Source organism: Aptenodytes forsteri, unplaced genomic scaffold (assembly GCF_000699145.1).
Source record: "Aptenodytes forsteri isolate BGI_AS27 unplaced genomic scaffold, ASM69914v1 Scaffold50, whole genome shotgun sequence".
Lineage (NCBI taxonomy): Eukaryota > Metazoa > Chordata > Aves > Sphenisciformes > Spheniscidae > Aptenodytes > Aptenodytes forsteri.
The window spans coordinates 3,404,953-3,425,820 of record NW_008795126.1 but is presented as its reverse complement, the minus strand read 5'-3'; the positions used below and the strand labels follow the sequence as shown (position 1 = coordinate 3,425,820).

At 40.8% G+C, this 20,868-nt stretch overlaps 3 protein-coding genes across 3 annotated transcripts; 2 read left to right on the top strand and 1 right to left on the bottom strand.

Annotated features, from left to right (window-relative positions):
• Positions 1 to 1,240: 1,240 nt before the first annotated feature.
• On the top strand, positions 1,241 to 5,042 carry LOC103897304 (arylamine N-acetyltransferase, liver isozyme). Its single transcript, XM_009277297.1, has 2 exons — positions 1,241 to 1,282; positions 4,116 to 5,042. Exon 2 carries the CDS (start codon positions 4,121 to 4,123, stop codon positions 5,006 to 5,008), a length of 888 nt encoding a protein of 295 aa, XP_009275572.1. The 5' UTR covers positions 1,241 to 1,282; positions 4,116 to 4,120; the 3' UTR covers positions 5,009 to 5,042.
• Positions 5,043 to 5,480: 438 nt separating this feature from the next.
• Positions 5,481 to 12,145, top strand: LOC103897303 (arylamine N-acetyltransferase, pineal gland isozyme NAT-10). Its single transcript, XM_009277296.2, has 2 exons — positions 5,481 to 7,458; positions 9,913 to 12,145. Exon 2 carries the CDS (start codon positions 9,918 to 9,920, stop codon positions 10,788 to 10,790), a length of 873 nt encoding a protein of 290 aa, XP_009275571.1. The 5' UTR covers positions 5,481 to 7,458; positions 9,913 to 9,917; the 3' UTR covers positions 10,791 to 12,145.
• A 4,869-nt stretch (positions 12,146 to 17,014) lies between these two features.
• Positions 17,015 to 20,589, bottom strand: MPHOSPH6 (M-phase phosphoprotein 6). The gene is made up of 4 exons (XM_009277295.2): positions 20,447 to 20,589; positions 18,801 to 18,891; positions 17,670 to 17,767; positions 17,015 to 17,222 (listed from the first exon to the last, which is right to left on the bottom strand). Exons 1-4 carry the CDS (start codon positions 20,554 to 20,556, stop codon positions 17,078 to 17,080), a joined length of 444 nt encoding a protein of 147 aa, XP_009275570.1. The 5' UTR covers positions 20,557 to 20,589; the 3' UTR covers positions 17,015 to 17,077.
• Positions 20,590 to 20,868: the final 279 nt, after the last annotated feature.

Below are 20,868 nucleotides of genomic sequence, written 5' to 3'. Positions count from 1 at the left end.
AAGGAGCAGGGTGTTATGCCCATTGCCCCAGAGATTCAGCATGTGAAGGGCAAACAATAATAAGAAAACCCACTTTCCTTTCAGCTGACTCATCTCCTTGAGCGTGTGCCCCGTCCATTGCTCTGGCTGCTGCCCGCTTCGTGGCGCAGCTCGGCGCTTCTGGACCTCCTGCTCAGCACACCCACGGAAGCAGATTTTATTGCTGAGCAATCGAACGAAGCTCGCTCTTGGAAGGGGAAAAAAAGAGGCTTTTCATCTCAGATTGCACTAGTTTGCTTTTTCCTTATCACTAACTTTGGAGGCAACCTTAAAGGCCCTGCTCAGCACACCCACGGAAGCAGATTTTATTGCTGAGCAATCGAACGAAGCTCGCTCTTGGAAGGGGAAAAAAAAGAGGCTTTTCATCTCAGATTGCACTAGTTTGCTTTTTCCTTATCACTAACTTTGGAGGCAAATCCTTAAAGGCATAGCAGACTCAGGGAGCACAGCGCTCTCCGGGAGCAGCATCCTCGCTGCCGAAGGACAGGGCTTCTCTTTGAACCCAAGGGGATTTAGACAGCTAAATGACTTGGCAAATCTGACCTTGTTGCTTTGGGGGTCTGGTATCAGCCACGAAGAATAGCTCAGTACGGTGTGATTAATTCAACAGTTGCCATGTTCCACCAATAAATCAGTGACTTCTTGGCTTGGATTACTCTCTCTCTATCATAAGTCGCTTCCTACAGGGATCCACGCCACATGAGTGTCAACAAGGTAAAATCTGGATCAAAATTTGCACTAGTGCTTTGCTGCTTCAGCATGGGTGCAACCATCAAGGCACCCCAAAAGACTGAAGCACCTGGGTGACCTGTGGGGTTGAGGACAGGGTTATAACCACTTACAAAAGTTGCCTGCGATACCCATACTGTATTTCTCCTTTGCATTCCTGGAGGGCTTCAGTTCTCAACCAGTAACGTGGGAGGTTAAAATCTACTCAATATTGTAAGCAATCGGGGGACTGGATCATTTTCAGGCTCTCTGTACAGCATTTAACACAATGAATTGCATGACAGGGCTTTCTATACGTATGTCAATACAAATAAACCAATAAACCCATCAGAATATAAAATATTATAAAAGAAGAAACTCTCTCCCCTCTTTTCCTGTGCTGCTGGAGGATAACACTGTCCCTGCCAGGCAGTAAAGGCAGCCTGGACCTTTAAGAGCAGCAGTTCCCAGGACAACTCTTCCTGGGAACTTTGGAGCAAACCAGGGTGGAAAGTCTGAGCTCGCTGGCTGAGAGGTAAGCGCCCGAGTGTCTGATCTTTAACTTCATCTTGCAGCCTGTTTGGAAAAGCCCACCTCTGTGTGTCTGCATACCATGTGCTTAGCACTGTAGGCATATTAGCAAAGTATAAATTACAGCAACCCCACGGCTGACAGCATGCGTTGCATTGCGAGGACATTGTCCAAGTACAAAGATCAAGCGCTCGAGACTTAAACTAACCCCTTTATGCTGAGCCAGAGTGTATGAAAAACCCAGCTCCTGACTCGCAGTGTAGCTTAAAATCAAACAAATGGTATAGGCATGTGCAAGAGGATCCAACCTTGGAAGCCTCTCATGAATTTTAGCAGAGAAGAACTATTCAGCCTAATTATGAAAGGACACAGCGATCCCCTGGGACGCTTGCAGACAGGCGGAACTAACGTCTGAATCTCGCTACCCACCACGCTGCTCTTGCAAACACGCACAAATGCTGAATGAAGCTTGCCTGCTGCGGGAGCAAAAGTAAACAAGGCTGAGATCTGGACTGAGGCTTAAGATATTTGGCAACCCGGCTTTGGAATGCAAACTGTCCCCTGGGCGAGGGCTTGCTCGCTGCTGCAGCCCCGTCGCTAGCGTGGTGGAAACGGTTGTGCCAAGAAGAAAAGCTGCCTCCGGGAAGGCGAGGGAGTAAACGCTAGTTTATTAGCTTTAGCTTTATTATACTTAAACCTCTTTAAGTATTCATTGAGATCAGAGTCCATTTTGTCAGCCACGACGAGGCTGTCTCTACTATACAGACTTTAAATTGATGAGGCCAGAGAAGGGGCAGCTGGGGAAACTGAGGAACGGGCTGCGAATTTCCCAAAATATGTTTTCCCAAAGCCTCATTGCCAGCACCCCATGGAGGCTCTCGATGGGGAAGTTGCTCATGGCTGGAAGAGGGGAGCTGGTTATATGCTGCACTCTTGATGGGGCAATGGGGATAGACCCAGAGGACAGGTTATAGGGAAGGCATCAGCTCTTCTGCTGCTGGCCCAGAGCAGGGACTGGTAGGTTTTTGCTTGAAAGCAAATTTCAAGCGTATCAGACCCACCAGGCTAACAGACTTGCTTGGGCCCCCCCGGCCACAGAGGTTCAGCTCGACACCGTCACAGGGAAAAGATGTTTCTGTCTGCCTATGCAAAATGGCTAAAAGTGGGAATAAAAAGGAAAACGAGGCAGAAGACCACAGGATGAGCTTGCCAGCAGACATGTGTGCTGTCTGTTCGGGAGGGAATGGCTTTCTACAACCAGCGTTTCCAAGGAGATCCTGCCAGAGATGAGTGCCCTTGTCCTAAAAAAGGGATGGAAAAAAACATAAAATGCAGTATCAAAGACACATTACTGTTTTTTCATGTAGCCTCTTTGGGTTCTTTTGAAGTGAAAATGTTTATTTCTTATTCCCTTATTGAGATAGTGCTCTACTTTGTTACATTTTCTCGTGTTTTTGCATCAGCCAGTCTGAATCCTGGTACCAGTGCAGATCAGGAGCAACACAACTAAGTCAAGTGAGTTGTGCTGATGGCATCAAAACTGGGGTTAAAGTCTAGAGATTAGGTCATCTGATGTGCTCACCTGCTGGGGCGGGGGTATTTCCACCTATGTATTTGAGGTGGGATTTTCAAAAGCTCCCAGCACTCGCTTGAGTGCTGGCATGGACATTGGGTCAAACTGCTGGTCACTGCTAGGGGAGCAGTTGGACCAAAGCTGAGAATAGTCTCTGGAAGGTAATCTCCCCCATCCCATCTACATCAAATGATTTTTGGAAAATCCTCCCAGGGAACATGCGACCAATTTCAAGGAGCAAGAAATCCTCAGACGTTTTGGAAATGAATACAGTCCTTAGCAGATTGTGAATCGTTCTGGAAAACAAATATCCTTGCATGGAAAAAAGCCAAATTAAAACTAAATTAAAGGCAAAAGAAATCCTTGCAGGTACCAGATGAGTCAGTGGATTAGAAGTGTTACACTTTTTTGCATCTTGGCCACGCAGCCAGTACCAATGACAGTCTCTTTATGCTAGTGAAAGGGGATCAGAGACATGAAGACACAAAATATATCCAATAATTTGAGCTGAAGCTAAGGCCTTTGGTTTGTAAAAGATGGTAAATAAACCCAAAAGCCGATGAATACGCCTTGAATGTATTCTTAGTAATTATCAATTCCTCTGACCCTTGGGTTAGAAAAATTAACAGTTCTTTCCTTTCAACAGCCAGGGTCAAAGCTCTGTCTGAACTCCATAGGGAAACTAAAAAGATTAAGAAAACAACAATCTACTTCACATGGAAGCCTGTCTAAAATGGTGACACACTGAGAGTTAATCCCAGTTAGCTGAAGCCAGGAATGTAAAACCTTCCAGTTGAATTACCTGTGGGATAAATAAAGAATTGTTTACCTGTTACAGTAAAAGAAACAGCAAGAAATTGCTGTGACTTTTATGCTGGTATGGTCTAGCAGCTTTTCTGCAAACCTGTTGTCAGTTTTATAAATTTTTTTGTCATGTGGAACCCTCATCTGGGGCCAGAGATTCTGTTGTGCCACGTGCCGTGTCTTCCCATAGGAAAGACATCCATCTGGGTTGAAGGCAACATCTGAGAGAGAGAAAGCGTGATTGCCACCTGCTCCTATCCTCATCTCTTTTTTAAGAAACACAGATGACACAGGCAGGTCCAGCCTGCATTCATCTCCTATCAAGGGCACAGGTTTCTTTCAAATCCTCAATAAAATGGCCTAGGCTACATTTGCAGGCTGGTTAACCTGTGCTACAGAAATAGGAGCGAACCCCTTGACAGCCACACAACAGTAACTGGCTATTTTTCTGCTCACACAGGCAAAATGAACATTCAAGAGTATTTCACAAGAATTTCTTACAATGAGTCCCATAAGGATGCAGACTTGCAAGCCTTAACAGTCATCTTCCAGCATCACATCCAGGCAATTCCTTTTGAAAACCTCAGCATGCATTGCGGGGAGACCATCAAACTGGATTTACAATCTACTTACAATAAGATTGTGAGAAAGAAACGTGGTGGATGGTGCCTGGAAAGCAACCACCTTTTATTTTGGGCCTTGCAAGAATTAGGGTATGACGTCTGTATTCTTGGAGGAAATAGTTATGAACCAGCAGAGAGGGCATACACTACCGAGATAAATCATATCCTACTGAAGGTGGTGATCAAGGGAAATTCCTACATAGTAGATGCTGGTTTTGGCGGTGCCTACCAGGCATGGCAGCCACTGGTGTTGATTTCTGGGAAAGATCAACCCCAGACGCCCGGCATCTTCCGCTTCATGGAAGACAATGGCACCTGGTACTTCGAGAAAGTCAAACGGAAGCATTATATTTCTGAGCAAAGTGTCCCTTTCACTGATACTCCAGCACTGGGGAATATCAGAAAAATATATACGTTCACTCTCGAGCCACGACATATAAATGACTTTCAGGAGCTAAACACATACCTACAAGTGTCTCCAGATACCATACTTCAGAAGAAGTCAATCTGCAGTCTCCAGACCACTGAAGGGCTTTATGCCTTAGTTGGATGGACCTTCACTGAGATGAAGTATAACTACATGGAGGACATGGACCTGGTGCAGATCACAACTCTTACAGATGAAGAGGTTGAGAAGACACTGAAAGACAAATTCAATATAGTGCTGGAGAACAAACTTGTACCAATAAACGTTTGTGGCTTGCCACCTAATTTAGTGGATACAATCTAATTCTAACACTGTGCTAGATGGATCTTTAAATATCCAATATAAAAAGTTCCAAAATTAACATTAATAACATTAATCTGGTTCTAAAGTTGAGCTAGTCAGATGAGCACCGGCATCTTCCGCTTCATGGAAGACAATGGCACCTGGTACTTCGAGAAAGTCAAACGGAAGCATTATATTTCTGAGCAAAGTGTCCCTTTCACTGATACTCCAGCACTGGGGAATATCAGAAAAATATATACGTTCACTCTCGAGCCACGACATATAAATGACTTTCAGGAGCTAAACACATACCTACAAGTGTCTCCAGATACCATACTTCAGAAGAAGTCAATGCGCAGTCTCCAGACCACTGAAGGGCTTTATGCCTTAGTTGGGGACCTTCACTGAGATGAAGTATAACTACATGGAGGACATGGACCTGGTGCAGATCACAACTCTACAGATGAAGGAGGTTGAGAAGACACTGAAAGACAAATTCAATATAGTGCTGGAGAACAAACTTGTACCAATAAACGTTTGTGGCTTGCCACCTAATTTAGTGGATACAATCTAATTCTAACACTGTGCTAGATGGATCTTTAAATATCCAATATAAAAAGTTCTAAAACTAACATTAATAACATTAATCTGGTTCTAAAGTTGAGCTAGTCAGATGAGCACAAAACTTGGTAAATCCAAGTACATTGCTAATTAATTGCATATACCGATTGCATATTTTTTCTTAAGCTTCTCCTTCTTTAGAAACTGAGACATCTTACTACCTCTAATTCACTCATGTGGAAATTGCTTTTTGACTCCATAACTTTTTGTTCCACCTCTCTGGATCTCATTTTATTTCAGATATATTTTGTGGCAAAGCAGGCCAAAACAATACTGAAGGAGGAGCTGTGTTACCATTTTACACAAAAGACCTCTAACTTTTTTTGGCATTATTTCCAACCTTCTTCTCAGCAGAGTTTTACAAATTATTCACTTCCTTTAACAGTCTGAAATAGAAAGTTGAGCTGAATTTGGCTTTCAAAGGCTTCATAAAAAAAAGAAAGGTTAAGACTTTCTCAAAACAAGCCACTATTAGGTGCTGATTAGCTTATGATGAAATAAATTGAAAGACTTGAGTCCTATTCCCTTATCAGAAATTGACTTAAAGTCAGCTATTTATGCAAGGGCACTTAAAAAACCCCAAAAGCTCTCTAATTTTGAGCATCCAATTTTTCTGAGTCTGATTTTTCTGTGTCTCTGAAATCGAAACAAAATCAATAGAAGCTGAGACGATTCAACAGTTCTTAAAAATCGGGCTTTTGGTATCAAAAATGGAAACAAAGTTAGATCAACCTTTGCAAACTTTTGGGGCCTACCCTTCCTGCGATGCCAAGCGGGCACGACTGTTATAGATAAAACTCTTCATATTTATTACAAACAGTATTCTGCACAAAAGCTACCTTAAATAAGTAATACTGCAGATGCAAAAGAAAACACTGGGGAGTTAGGACATGCCACCGGTGCGGTTTCACAGCATGTTATACGCAACCCAAAAGCCTTTTACCTTTATGATACCTGTGGCAGGTACTGTACGGGATGCGTCATGAAAGATGGCGACAGAAGAGCGTCAGTCCTCAAGCCAAGGAAAAGACTCTGACGCTTGTATTAGTCAACCACACAGACTCACGGGGCACCTGATGTGCCTAAAACTCGGGTGCTTTCCCAGATGCAGTCTAATGTGCTCTTTGCCTTCCCGAAAGGGACCTCTGACTTTCCACGTCCATCAGATGAAGAAGAGACATGCTTGACAGGGAGAGAATTAAACAAACAGCCCTGCAACACTTTGAAGACGCAGAAGGCCAAGTTTTAGAGAGGAAATGCATTACTTTGTGCAAATAAATATTTGTCATGGTATTCGTTAGGTGTGGCAGCTCTAACTACCTGCTGTAGTGGAAGCTTTGAACAGATTGAAAAAGTTCCTTTGTGAGCAAAGAAGGGTCATTTTGTGCATTCGCGGAGCCTGGGGAAATGCAGCCTGCAATACCTTGGCAATGCAGTGCACCCACAAGGAAGCAGATGACTGTTCTCCACCGCAAAGTGCTGGCTTGAAAAATAACAATAATTCAATTTAAAAAAATTACGGAGCCATTTGCGACTGTCTACTGTAATTATTTTACATGGAAAACAAGTTCAGTCTCGTCTTAACCAGGGGAAAACATAAACATCTACTAATAGAGAAGAAACAAAGTTTAATTTGCTCATGGATCAGTGAAGTCCAAAAATGTGCATTCATTTGGAGTGGACTCTGCCCCTTCTCTGCATTTAAGATTCAGGAGTGAGGGCCAGCAGAGCTTAAAGAGGAAGACAACCCTCGCAATTTGTGTCCACTCCTGGCTTTACTGACTGCTGCCCCATTAATAAACAACCCAGAAGCTGAATACATCAATAAATAAATAAGGCTATTTTAAGAGGTAAGTTTATTTTCTTAAAAAAACCTCCAAAACCCCCAAACAACAAACTTGGTTTATTTATGATGGTAAAGGTCATGGGCAATAACATAAGCAGTATTCTCTTTAGGAAAAATGTTATAAAAATGTGTGGCTATAGAGCTAAAATATCGCCTGCTGAACGTGGGCTCTTAAGAAGGGCAAAACAATGATAGTGCAGTTTCAATTCTTCTGTCTTTCTGCTCCTCAGGAGGAGATTCTCTTGACTGTAAGAGAGATTCTTTTGTTTAGATACAATGGTTGATACAAATTTAGAACTACAACCTCTTGTGGGAAGTTATTCTTTTAGATTTTTAACTTTATTTAAAAATATTGCAAAGGCAAAGGAAGCAAAAAAGCAATCTGATAATGAATAGATTCTGCTTTATGGGAATAAAATTACAGTCCTTTAAAAACAACTTAAAAAAATGAAATTACAAACTGTGGTTTGCATACCCCAGAAAGTCCATGTGCTGATGTATATTTTAACAGTGGAATTGCTGATAGTGTGTATAGTCCTGTTAAGGAATATTTTTGCATGAACACCTTCATTTGCACATTTAGAAATAGTTCTTTAAAGTTCTTCTGCTGATGTTTTTCTCTGCATAAATCATAGGCACATTTGTGGGACTACCTTATCAGTATCTAGCTTTTCATCTGATCTACTCACAATTCAAAGGAACTGTAGCTTTCATCTCCTACAGTCAAGATCTAACGCTGATCAATCATATTATGGAGCTGCAGAGAAATTACAAATAATATAAACTCGAGAACCAGCTTTATGCTGGTGTGATCTATTTAGCATTCACAATTTGAGCGGGTAGGATTGGATAGACTTGGATTCTGCAAATCAAAAGAAACAAGTGCCAAGAGTCTTATGTTCTACTTAACAAATATTACATTAAGAATATCCCCCAACAATACACTGAAGTATCACTGGAAGCTAAATTCCTTTCTGCAGAAGATAACACACAGTTTTTGATGGGGCTCTCCATTCACTTTGGACAGCTGCTTCTATACTATGCATATGTACATCATGAATCTGTCACTGAAAATCATCTTGAGAAACTCTAGTTTGCAGTAAACATTCAACAGTTCACCACTGAATTTATCTGAATACAGTAGTCTTCCTGAGTTGCTAATATTAAGTGTCTAAACCTCAGCTTACTGTATGCACAAAAGATTTCCAAGTAGCTTTGTGGGTTGTCAAGAAGCTAAATATTTGCCGTAACTCTAGACTGCTGAAACGCTTAGTGCTTTCTTTGCGAAGGTTCAAGCCTTCAAAACATTTTGTGCCCAGCTCCATACCCAAGCAGATGATCTACAGCGTGTTTTACAAACAGTATCTATCAGATACTTAATCCAGCTCATAATGGTGGCCAGCAGACTGTGATGGGCCATTGCCAAAGCCAGATGACTCTGCGTGACTTTCCATGGTATTAGAAGGCAGAAAATAAGTTGAGTAGTTCCTCATCCAGCAGTCTCGCTCATGAGGAGTCCTACTAAGGCAGGCCAGGAGGTTGGCACTGCTGGAGGCAGGACAGACCAGGGATGCACTGTATGAGGCTTCGGTAATTCTCAGTTACGCCTCCTCTGGAAGGAATAAACTGAGTTTTGAGAAAGGCCAGGACTAGAGAGATGTAAAGCAGCCCCTGTCCATTTTCAGGGCACCCTGTGAGACGTGGGGCACAGTGGGGAATAGAGATGTGCTCTTTGTCTTTTAGGTCGCTCCCCTCCATTCAGATTCATTATTCCAACACCAAAATGAGTTTGTGCAACACTCAGAGCAGACAAGAGACTCAGTGGTCTGCAACTCTTGCAAAGGTCAGAGGTTTTTTTCAGTTATAATTATCTGAATAAAACTTGACACTTTACAAAATGTGCAGGGAGTATCCTTTTCACTTTTTGTAAGTGGTGAAAGAGCGTCGTGTACCGAACGAGCAATTCATTTACTGTCACATAGATCAGTGGCAGACTCATGAAAAGAACATGTGAATCCTGGCTCAAATTATCCTCCCTCCAACTGGCAGACGACACTGCTGCCCCCACTGACACTCCTTTCGCTCAACAGTGGATTTAGACCGGTTTTCATGAAACCTCATGAACACTCCCTAGCAGGATCTTACATTTCTTCTTAACCATGCTGTTACAATGCAAATACAGCAAATCCCTCTTTCGCAGCCACCACATATCAAGCTGAAATTGCATCAGCTGCTTTCCATAGGGATGACTCTAAGACAAAAAGCAAACCCTCACGTGCACTGCTCTTCTTTGCTCTGGGAACCGTTTGATATGAATACTTGTTACCTTTAAAAACTGCACTGATGAGGTGCAGTAGATTAAAGCATCTTTTCTGGCAGCAGGCTGGGCAGTTTTTCACAGCATCATAAATCACTGATGTAAAGAAACAAAACCAAAACGCAATTCCTTCCTTTACAGGTGACATGAACCTTGAAGAGTATTTTGCAAGAACTGGCTATAAAGGTTCCCTTGAAAAACAAGATTTGGAAACCTTAACCGATATATTCCAGCACCACATCCGTGCTGTTCCCTTCGAAAACCTCAGCATCCATTGCGGGGAGAAAATTACTTTGGAGTTGGAGCACGTTTATAACAAAATCGTGCGGAGGAAGCGGGGTGGCTGGTGCATGGAAAACAACCAGCTGTTGGGCTGGGTCCTGAAACGCCTGGGGTACGACACCGGCTTTCTGGGAGCGTACGTGTTCAATCCACATCAAAATGCGTACGCCACCATCATGACCCATCTCCTTGTAAAGGTAGTTATTGATGGCAAAGCCTATATTGTTGACGGAGGCTTTGGTGTATCCTATCAGATGTGGCAACCGATGGAGCTTGTGTCAGGAAAAGACCAGCCCCAGGCTCCTGGCATCTTTCGCTTCACGGAAAAAAATGCCATCTGGTACCTTGAGAAAATGAGACGGAAACAATATATCCCCAATCAGAATTTCTCTAATTCTGATCTTCTGGAGAAAAAAGAATGTCGGAAAGTTTATATGTTCAGCCTTGAGCCACGGACAGTGGAAGATTTCCATTTCCAGTGCATGTACCTTCAGACGTCTCCAGATTCCCTCTTTACAAAGAAGTCCATCTGCACCCTCCAGACCACCGATGGCTTTCGAGCGCTAATTGGGTGGACACTCACTGAGACCACATACAACTACAAGGAAAATATGGATCTGGTGGAATTCGTAACTCTTGAAGATGAAGAGGTGGAAAAAACACTCAAAGAGAAATTCAACATAACCCTAGATAGAAAACTTGTCCCAATTAACGTCAAAGGATTTTACACAATCTAGATGACCAGAAAAACCTACAATAATACTATGTATGTACAGCCCCTCCCCCTGCCTGTGCAATCACCACTGTAAGATTATGGGATTCTTTTGCAGGTGATTGAAGGAAAAATACATTAATACCAGATTAAAGTGGATTCCACTCTGGGAAAAATGAGGAATTTAAGACTCTTCTGTCAGGTAGATAGAATTATTTGCTGTGAGATGACTGCAGTTCAATTTTTGGCACAAATGTAGGATCTGATTTGAATCTGGTTATAAACTTGGGTAATAAATATGTCTGGGGAATTTTGGAGTGCCTATAGCACATAAATAGGAGTATGGATTATTAATTGTGATATGCTGCCGACACATTTTCTATGGTTATTATAGGGAGAAAAGTAATCTGTGAACATTTAGACAATGAAGTACGCATTTTAAACTTCATTTTTCACAAGATCTAACCACTCACAGCTCATCTCATTTCTCTACCTTTACTAAAAGTAAAACAGTGTCATCTTTGAAAGGAGCAATAGGAGACATAATTCTTTCACCGTCATCCTTAGACAAAACATAGTACAAAATGAAAATTATCATCATGTGCATCCCTTTTGTCATTGCTGCAGTAAACTGCCCAAAGTAATTTTTGGTATGTATGTATTTTCTGGTGATCCAAATTGTATATATTGCAGCATTACTGTGGCTGATGGGCTCTGAGGAGATACCTACAAGCTTTGCTTCTGATAAGTAATCATCCTATAAAGGGTAAATGGTGCTTAAACATCACAACTGGCTTAGATTTACTTCTATCCCAAAAGGGGTGGAAATTTTGTATTTTTAGCGTTGCAAGTTATTTGTATAACAAAGGTAGAACAATGAAGCTAACCCCACCACACCCTTAATTTTGCCCTCTTTTTGTATAGCAAATACAGGAGTCCATGGGTTTATCCTGAATGAGTACCACTTAGCACAGGAGCTTTCGTGTCACAAGTGAGTTCATTCATCTGTATCAAAGTGAAAAAAATCAAGGAGCCAAAACATTCTAAAGGAATCCCTTTCTTTAGAATTATTTCACAATCACATTTCCCCATTTTTTAATTTTTTTTTTTTTTTGGTTCCAAAAAGCCCAGACAAGGAAACCACTGAGAAAGAGGAAACATTCTCAAATGCGTCAAAAAATAGCAGTAACACTGAAAAACGCCCTTTCTCCCCAATCTATGATAATCCTGAGTATTGGTCAAATGTTGATTCCTCCCACTGATAGTATATCTTTTTGCTCAAAGACGTAATCTCATCATAAATCTCACAAATGCTGTAAATGTATACCTGAGAATAAATAAAGGAAAATAAAAGCATAAAGAGTTGCTGTAAATACAGCCTCCCCCCCACAACTGCATGACTCCTGCACACACCATTTGTTAAGTAAATGAGGTCTGTACCATCATGCTATCAATCTGCTGGCCAACCCTTCCCACCACAAACTTCCTGAACCAAACAGGCCAATATTGAACAAATTTGACAGCAGTGTTGGAGATGGTAAGTTCCTACAAGTTCCTGGAAAAAGAGCTCGTAGGCTGAGGAAGAAGATGGTCACTGAAGAGGAGGCCCAGTAGTTGCCTCCTCTGCTGGGCTCAGCAGCCAACAGCTCTGGGCTGGCCACGGTGCGTGCCGGCTCTTCCCTGCTGACCGGCCGTGGTGGTGGCTGACAGCCTGGGTGCATGCGTACTTGCACAGGGACAAGGAACCAAGGGCCAAGCAGGAGGCGATAGGGGACACTGAAAGATCTTACTGAGGTGGGAACACAGTTTTTCTATAAATAATGGAACGAAGGACTTTGTTCTCTAATTTGTGTTCATGTTATTCTCTCATACTAAGGTCCCATTAAGGGTTTTTACCCCTTTCTAAAGGACTGATCAAACCAAGGTGTTCCCCGAGACCCCAAGGAACATTACGAGCTTCAAAACACTCACCACCTCCATTCTAGCTGACAGAAATTCCCATCTGCATTCACCCAGGTCACCAAACTGTATCTCTCTATGCAATGAAGTACAGTTGTTTTCTGGTGCTGCTGCCTCTTGAGGACAGCCATTAACAGACTGCTTATTTTGCCTCTGTACTTCTCTAGAGATGTTCCTGCTGTTGCTCCCAGGTAATTGCTCAGGTTACGGTGTGGAATGGTTTCTTGGGCAGAAGTCTACAGACTCATATTGGCATTTTTAATTGTGCCTGCAATGATGGGACTCAACCCAGATACCCCCTTCTACTATTCCGTTCTGGCTAAAGATCTACGGAGCTGCTGATGACTGAAGCGTCAACCCTCTCTCCGACTCCATCTGTTGATAACCACTGAGTGGGATTTTTCCTCTCGATGTAACAATTATAACCAGGTCCTCACTGTGCAACATCAGATCGTATGAAGAAACGTCAACACGTACAGCTGAGGAACAGTTTCATAGTTTAACTAAAGCTCCCCAAAAGCTGACGAAAGCAGGTTATTGAGGTGTGAATGCCAGACCCAAAATGCCTCAAAGGTTTGAGATGAGAATGGTGTAAAAACAAACAAACCCAAACAAACCCAGAGGCCTCAAGCTGGGGTTCCATTAGCAAGGCATTATTGTAGAAGGGAGATGCTCTCCCAGACTGAAAAGAAAAGAAACAACCAAGTCCTTAAAGCATCAGCTCTCAGAGAAACTTGTGTTCACATGCAGAAAGGAAACACGGGATGTTTGACATCCTTCACCATGACTATGCTTTATTAACACTCTCTCTGAGAAAGGTTTAATGAGAGCCTAAGCTACTGTGCAGTTTTAGTTGTTGACTGTTGTTGAAATGAAGCAGAACAAACGTTTATAACCCCCCACCCAGGTCTTGTCTAATTCCAAATACAATGTAAAAGTATGGTATTCCAATTAACAGAAAGACGAGACATTTTCTTTTTACGTCTGAACGCTGGATTAAGTCCCAGAATCCCAGCCCAGCTGCCCATTACACACACACGCAATGCCCAACGGCAACAACAGTCATCCGCGATTGTAGAATTGTTATGATGGAGTGTATTATTAGAAAACAAGACACGTAACAGAAGAAACACGGTTCAAACTCCATGGCATCACTGAACATCCTCCCCCCTCCCCAAAGAATCAAAGTTTAATCAGCTCATGCATTACTAAAGGGAGGATACAGGATGGCTTGCTTCAGTTGGACTCTGGTCCTGGACTTTCTAAGATCCAATACTAAGCAGAATAAAAGTAACAAAATGAGAAACATCAGCAAGGAAGATGTTGTTCAATACTTCCATGTTTCCAACATCAGCAGTTATTACAGAAATAAACACTGTCAGCCTGTCAAAGGGAGGGACAAAACTTCACCTGACAAAAGACATGCTTAAACTTAACACTGTGAGCTGTCAGTGAGCACGAACTACAACGCACACTTTGCTTTCTTCACTTTAATAGCTACCTTAGTGTAACAGGCACAAACACTTTTGGCGTCTGATAACTCTCTACCCATTAAATTTTGCAGGTAGCCATTTTCTTTAACAAAAATGCTTACTACTTACCCAACTTGCTTTTGTCCTCAAAGAAGAAATGCTTTTCATTTAGAAACACGACCGTGTGGGAAAGTTCTACAGCTTAGGAAGTCGCACATGAAAACGCATCTGCATTTGAGACTCTGTCAGAGCCAAGAAAGCTTGAATTAATGTAGGTTCGCATTATTATTGCACCACTACACTCCATCTCTGTCAAGAGTAGTTCAAGCACAGATTTTATATAGCAGAATGTTTCTACCTTGGCTAGGAAGCTAGCCAGACTTAAAATATATACGTATATATGTATTTATAAGGTTGGAAATACAGACGGGTATTTCAGAAGATCCCAAGATAAAATGCCTGCTTGTAACTTTGGGCACTTAAAGTACATTTAAAAAGTCATGTAGGGCTGATTTCTAGTTTTGTCTTGCTCATAATAACGCACTACGAATGGTGCTTTTAAAAGTGCATTTTACAAACTCCCCATGAATAAGAGATTGCGCTAAAAATTAGTAGTTGGTCTTACTGTAGCATTTCAATAGCTCACCTAGCCACCAGCTAAACGCGAACAGCAGAGCACCCAGATTTGAAGACAATAAACCAAAATCTATCATTTCTTCACAGTTGGTGTTTGACATGTTTAGGGAACAGAAGAACCACCCTTCCCTTCCCCCCTCCCAAATTCCAAAATCATGGATTTTCTAGGAAGCTGTTTAGAGTTCACTCACGCTCTTACCCATGCACCATGCCACTCACATTTCCAGCCATCCCTCAGAAAATGACATGAAATTAAGTACCAACGTACAGCAGAACGCCCTTTAACTGCGCAAAATTACCCCCCATTGGACTGAACAGGACTCTGCAATGCAAAAGAGCTCTCTGCATAGAGCCTTGGCAAAGAAAGACTTCACACGGCGTTCATCTGAGCCACTAATCGTTATCAAAATCACCTGAAAGCTCCTTTACATGACACCACTGGAACCCTCTCCAACCCACTGTCTCTCAGGGCGTGCAATTGCAGTGACATCTCCTGGTTGCTGGTGGTTCACTAGAACACACTTTCCCCCCCTCAACTATCCAGCATAGCTATGCAGAAAGTCTCTCTCCATTGAAGAAATGTGTTCACATAGAGGGGAATCATTTTCCTACTAATAAGCAAGAAAGAATAATGGGATATATTCTCAGTTTTTCTTGTGATGACCAACAATAAATCATTTCTTAGCTCAGGTCACATCTTCCATGGGAAGAAAAATGTCTTGCCATCATTAACTTCTTTTCAGCTAGCAATAATATATGATCAGGTTTTAAATAATTGAACCAGTAGTATCTAATTAGCTCTGAAAAACTATCTCAGATCATGAATCACAGACTTTCCACCTGTATAAGGTCCCCTTACTACCTTAAAAGTATATTTCTCTTTCCATGTGTGATCCATCTTGAATATCTAATGAGGTGCTCTTGATATATGGATTATCGTTCATATATCACATGCAAAATACAGCAGGCACACAGTCTCTTTCTTTATATAATTGAGTTTCATGTCTTGCCTCACTGAGTTGTTAAAAAAAGAAAAAAAAAAAAGCCTCTTGTGTCCATGACGGAATGGCCACTACTTGCTTCAATTTAACAAATTCCTCTCTCTCCAGAGAGTCAGCATTAAGGATGAGTAACTTAGACATCTAGCTGGGGAAATGAAGTAATAGAAAGAAATATTTCTTGTTGAAAGCCAGGATACAGAGAACTGCTATGATTTTAGACACCACCACACTGACATTTTTCAACGCCCAGAGCACTGACTGACCAAAGGGCATGATGCTTCCGTCCTAACGTTACTTCAGACAGCTTCATTGCACACTAAACAGAAAAAGTCAGTGCAGTAAGCTAATATTTGGGGACATCTGTGGCCAGCACAAAACAGTATCACTTCTTATATCAGACTGTATTAAGCACTATTTTTTACATTAAATTAGCTAAACCACAATCATTAACCACAGAAAAAATCAGTTTTTATTCAGCTTTCAAATGTTTCTGAAGCCATTATTAGGCTTTTATGACAAGACCTAGATAATTATAAGATTGGGGTTTTTTTTGCTGAAAAAGAGACAAGATTAGCAAACTTCTTTTGGAAGACACAAATTAAGACTCACAATCTGCTCAAGCGTCAATCTGTAAATGTTGCCCAATATTTGGCTTGCTCTGTAAAAAAGAAGTTTTTACAAACCCCTCTATTTTTAAATAAGCTTTATAAAAAATAAAATTCAACAAAATGGATTTTATCTCTCTGTTCTTTTCCCATCTTATTTTTAGCACAGTAAAAAAACCCCAAAACATGTTTCTGCTGACTTTTTTCAATTTGAAGACAGCAAAGGTTTTCATTTTCATAACAGAAAACACAGTGAAAGCTGAACTGCCTTATTGGACTGGACAAAGCACGTCTTTACTCCAAATAGTTCTTTCAGATGTTATCATAAATTGTAAATAATGTTGCTCTCGATTGCATGTGACACTCGATCAAGTTATGCACAACATTTAAAAAGGCTGATGGGATTAGTGCCCCACGCATTAAAAGCTGCTGAGAGAGGAAAGGATGTATGACATCCATTATATACACATCCACTTTGAAAAATGTTTGTTGTGCGGATGGTAGAATTTTCAGTGAGAACAGACTCAGATTTACAAATCTATCCTTTACATTAAATAGCAAGAACTCCAAACAATCTCCAGTTCGTGTTAGTATATTTGGTAGATAACATTTCTATTAGCTCCAGTTGTGCAGTTGACATTAATCCTGAGGTTTTAAGAACTTTTTCTTTGCTTTTTTGCTAGGTCTTGTGTTACTACTCCCATCTTCATCTTCGTCCTGGAGTACACGCTGGTCTCTTTTTCTCAAGAATTTCTTCCCTATCGTTCCCACTAATGTTTCATATCTGTAAAGATAATAAAAAATTTACAGCTTTTACTAACATCAGAGAAAATGTCGATGGAGCAAATCATAAATCTAATCAACAATTTAAGTAGTGTAAAAAAGCTGGTCATCAGAAGCTTAAGAAGCACAAGTACTACATGATCACCTATTACATTATTATTCATTCTGATAGTTTGGGTTTGTTAGCAATCTGGAACAAGGAGGGAATTAGCATGGAATACTTGGCTATCAAAGGGCAGAAAACCCCTATAAGGTATTTCACCCCCAAAAGTGATGGTGATTCCACTGAATACACACCAGAATTCCTGGAAAATCAGTTCTGTAAAGTACCATATTCTGTTGTGGGGTTGTGTTTTGTTTGTTTGCTTTTGGATTTATTTTTCCCACACATAATGCAGTAACATCATATTCCTAGCTAATATTCATTATGTCATAAAATAGAACTTACCTTCTGGCCATTTCTTCATCTGACACATCAGCCTCCATTTTATCATCCACTTCAATTTCTTCTTCCTTGCACCTAGAGTTCATTTGGATCATTAACTTCTGAAAATGAAGCAAGAAATAGCTTAAACATGTAACCCTGATATAACAGCAACTATGCTGAAATTGACTGGTAGAAGAAATGCATAAAAGGTAGGAATCAAATTTAATAATTATTTGCTGTTCCCTGGTCAGGCTAGAGCATACTGTTACAAAAACTCATGAAGAAAAGGCAACATGCCTGCCTGTTGCTAAGCTAAGCTTAGAGTTTGCCTTTGGGAAAAGAGGCAACACAGAGACAGGGTTTTCAGTGAATTGTACTATTCAAACATCCTCAAGGGCACGCCAGACATCTTCAGGAGACCAGAGAATTAAATCATAATTAATTTTTCATTGTGATGTTAGCACATAGTCCTTGAAATGGTTTTGTTAAGAAGGAAAAATACCTGCAAGGTTTTACAATAAACTACTAGTAAAAACCATGAAGCAATAATATGCCAAGTCACAGTGAAAGCAAGTTCAAAATAACTAAAAGAATCCCCAGTAAATCACCTTGCATAGCCTTTTGCATACCTCTTAGTCTTTACACCTTCATCCTCTTGCTTCAGTTCAGTGGTAACATTTTGATTACTATCTCATTGTAGTTCTATCAGCATGAATCATGCCAGAAAGAAATTAAGGACTCTCCTGCCCAGAATTTTTACTTTGGAACTTTAAACCCTTACTTACACAAGTAAGTGTTGAATAAATAGCGTTGAATGTTTGTAGGATTGGACTCTAAATTAAATGGCAGGAGGAAAAGTGAGCTATTGTTTTGGTGAGCAGCATGTGGGACAGTTTCCTCACTTCAGGGAGGGAAAATCTGCAGGAGTCATGCAATTACTGACCATCAACACAAGGACATAAAAAGCTTCTATTCACCAGATGCTGCGTTGATCAACATTTTGGTTTGAATCAGGCATTTCCTGTACATGGGAGGATTTATGGAAGGTGCTGCAAAGGCCAAACAGCATGCAGTGTGAACACTCAAATCCCCATCCCCAAGGGCTTCAATCCTAATGCGAGACCACCTCAAAACAGAATATTTAAACGGTACCTCAATTTCTGGATTGAATCCTTTGAAGGACATTCTGCCATAAAGTAGATCCTCACATGGCATAAAGCTCCTCTCTTCTATTATAAAGCTCCTGCATGAAACCCCAAACCCAGCATTTGTCAAATGGTGCGTTTTAAAATAATCAAATTAAACAAATGCAAAAAGCATTTGCTGTCTTCCTCCCGCACAAATAAACAAAACCACAGTGTATTTTAAACCATCAGCTACTTTCTGAAGCTTAATTGCTCTGATAAATCTTTTAATACAAGGAGCTTGGAGTGCAAAGGAATACTTTTTGCCAGTAAAGCTGTGCCAGTTCCACAAGCAAAATTAACTCTCCTGACAAAAAACACTCTTTGCTGGTACGATTCCACCTACATTAATGCTTTTGCCAGAATAAAAATACCACATAAATATCAGTCTCCAGGTGGCATTACTACACCAGCAAAAGCTTCTAATTAATTTTTCATTGTGATGTTAGACCTGGCATTAGTTGAGTCTGTCAGGATATGAAACACTGTGTAATTCTCTGTTCAGCAGAGAAAGATTTCCCCTTTCTCCCTCCTTTTTTCCTCTTTTAATGAGCACGGAGCGAGAAAAGAAACATGACCCTGAGGCGTTCATAATACACGCATTAGATAAAAGTACTTCCATGAATTGTTCCATCCTTCTTTTCCTTGCACACATATGCACCTCTTCCCTCATCCTCTTCATCTCCCATGTAAAACAAACTCCTACGATCACGGGAAGTTAGGCTGAAGAGATCAAGCTCATTCTCCTACCTCAATGTAGGATCAGTTAAACATGTACCATGAACAGCAGAGGTCCATCTAACCCATCCTCAAAAGACTTCCAATGATGAAAAATCCAGTGTCTCCTTAGGCAATCTATTCCAGTGCTTCAATAGCCTCATTGTTAGAAAAATTCTCCCAATGTCCAGCTTGAACCTTCCTGGCTGCGACTGAAGCTCAAATACCTTTTTGTCATATCCCCCAACAGTAATGGAAAATACTTTATCAACGACCTTATTCAACCACAGTTAATTCCCTGGATCCCAGCTTTTTAAAAATTATGTATGTTCTCAGCAATTATGTATGTTCAAGCAATTTTAAAAGTAGTTCTCTTGCTATTTAAAGCACCTTTCTAAATAGCAGGAATGGACATTTTCTTCCTTATTAGCTAAGCCTTCCTTTATTTTTGCCATTATCTCTCCTATTACAAAAACAGGATTTGAAGTGAGCTGGACTCAGGAAGACAGAACTGTCCTGAATGGACCTAACCATGTGACTGGAGCTGAATTTACTAACACAAGGTTTCAAACTTCTTTTTTCAAATGAAGGGAAAAAGCAGCAGTGAATGAATTGATCTCTGCCTGAAAGAAACTAATTACATGCATCTAGAAGAAACTGTGAGTGAAAGAAAACAACACACACAAGAAACGAAAGTAGGTCAAACTGCACTAGGCAACCTTGAGAACGTCCCTGAAAATAAATCATAAAAAAAGCTGTAATGCCAGCCTGTCGCTATTTTTGCTTCTGTTAATTGGTTATTAATAATACTTCTTTTATAGCAAAAAATATGAATATTCTATTCACACTCCACAACACTCCAATGATGATAAGAAGTACAAAAGGGTAGAAGCTTACTCTTTCTCCTTTAGATCTGGTAAATCAAGATACCAGTGTTCTTCACTAATTATCTTCTTTTCTTCCTCTTCTAGTTGTTTTTTAGTTTGTGAATCCAAACCCCTTTGCATGAACTAGAAAGACAGACAAACAGCTTCAGTTTTTTGCATCATGAGTATGTTCTGAACATGCAATAATTACATGATGATAATTATCCATCACATAGTATTTAACAGCGGATAGAGCCTAAATGCTTTTTGTGATTTTTCTCTGGGTTTGGTCTAAGTTTGGGCAAACAGACAATGGAAAATTAAACAACTGCTGATCACAGCTATCTACTGGAAGTCCACAGCCAGCCACATCTGTACTTACATACAAAGAAACCGACCTTTCCTGGTTAGTTTTGATGGATCTGAGTTGTTACAACTCCATAACTTTGCTAA